General features: G+C 33.3%; 1 protein-coding gene across 1 annotated transcript in view; it reads left to right on the top strand.

The window, feature by feature from the left end:
• LOC107099354 (insulin-like growth factor 2 mRNA-binding protein 1) overlaps positions 1 to 1,496 on the top strand; it is a 60,680-nt gene that overhangs the window by 36,285 nt on the left and 22,899 nt on the right. Inside the window, exon 3 of the mRNA XM_015397433.1 lies at positions 131 to 179. Within this exon, the coding sequence (XP_015252919.1) occupies positions 131 to 179 (49 nt within the window). The remainder of the gene's footprint in view (positions 1 to 130; positions 180 to 1,496) is intronic.

Raw genomic sequence — 1,496 nt, forward strand, 5'->3', positions numbered from 1 at the left:
CTACGCATCCAAATATCATTCTGCATATACTCTCTGTAAACAAAATGAAAATAAAGTCTAATTTCTGCTCACAATGATCATCCTGTTAGTAGACGATAAAGTTTCTGATTTCTGCTTTTTTTCCCCACAGGACCAGAAAACTGCAGATCAGGAACATCCCCCCCCACCTGCAGTGGGAGGTAAGGTCCTGTTTCCGTTCTGGTCGTGTTCAGAGAGTCGCTGTTCTGTCAGATCAGCATACGCCGTCAGCAGAGTCATGAGCAAGACGTCACATTTGCATTTATCCCTTTAGTTTCATATGAAATATAGATTTTAAACTACGTCAACGGGCGTATATCTCTATAGTCATGTAGCAAAGAAAAACTATTTAAGGTGAAATCTCCATACGCCTCAAAAAACACCAAGAAGCAAGTAATTAAATCGTTTTTTTGTACTAGACTAAAGGAATACTTGCCTGTCAAAGTAGTTTAGTGTATTTTTTGTACAAAACTGAACTTTTTGTACTAAAACTGCTACTAAGAATGGGTATGATCATCTGACAGAACACCGGCTGATCTAAACAGCAGAGATGCTCCTCTGCAGGCCAGGAAACTTCTGTTCTTTTTCTGAATGAATGAATGAACGAATGAATGAATGTTATTGTGAGGTTGGATATGATAGCTGAGGTGAGTTTATTTTCTACGCCGTTCCTCTGGTAGCTTCAGGATGTTTGCTAATTCTGTGAATCAGAGCTAAGATGTCTGCCACAGTCACCTTTAACCTTTGTTTATCAGTTAGCTGTCTCTGCTACTCAGGCTAATCGGTTAAATCATTGATCTGTTAGTTTATTTAAGGAAGTTTAAAGTTTAAAGCTTCAGCTGAACACGGTTGTTGTTTTTTCTACCGTTTTTTTTCAACTATATTAAAGGTATAAATAAAATATATTACTTATTGAAGTACGAGTGATGAAAATGTCCCGTATAGAAAGTTCTGCATCCTTTTCTTTTACAACTCTAAACTTTCCTTTCCGTTTGTGACTCAGAGCAAATTGTTTTGTACTAATCAGCAATGTCGGCTTTTTTCTTTCTTTTTTTTCTTCTATATATTCTTTTTTTAATGAGTTAAAAGATTTTTTTTCTCACTATTATGTCTTTTCTTTCTTACAGTATGATCAGATGAGTCCCAAAAATAGTACCTAACTAGGAGTAAAACATTATTTGGTAAAAAGAAAACAAAGTTTAGATTAATTCATCATAACGTCTGACTTTAAAAGCGATTTAATAAAAAGTTATTAATAAAAAAAAGGTCATATTTTTTTAAGGGTTATTATAAAATGATTCAAACAACCAAACAAATAATTTCATTTAACAAACATTTTTTTAAGGCAGAAGTAAAACTTTTCTTCTAAACATAAAACTTTTATAAAACCATTTCCTTCAGTTCTGATATTTAATTCTTATTAAAGTTGGATCTCCAAATATCATGGAAGTTTTATGATGCGGTATGGAGTAAACTTT

Source organism: Cyprinodon variegatus, unplaced genomic scaffold (genome assembly GCF_000732505.1).
Source record: "Cyprinodon variegatus isolate N-32 unplaced genomic scaffold, C_variegatus-1.0 Scaffold862, whole genome shotgun sequence".
NCBI classification, from domain to species: Eukaryota; Metazoa; Chordata; class Actinopteri; order Cyprinodontiformes; family Cyprinodontidae; genus Cyprinodon; species Cyprinodon variegatus.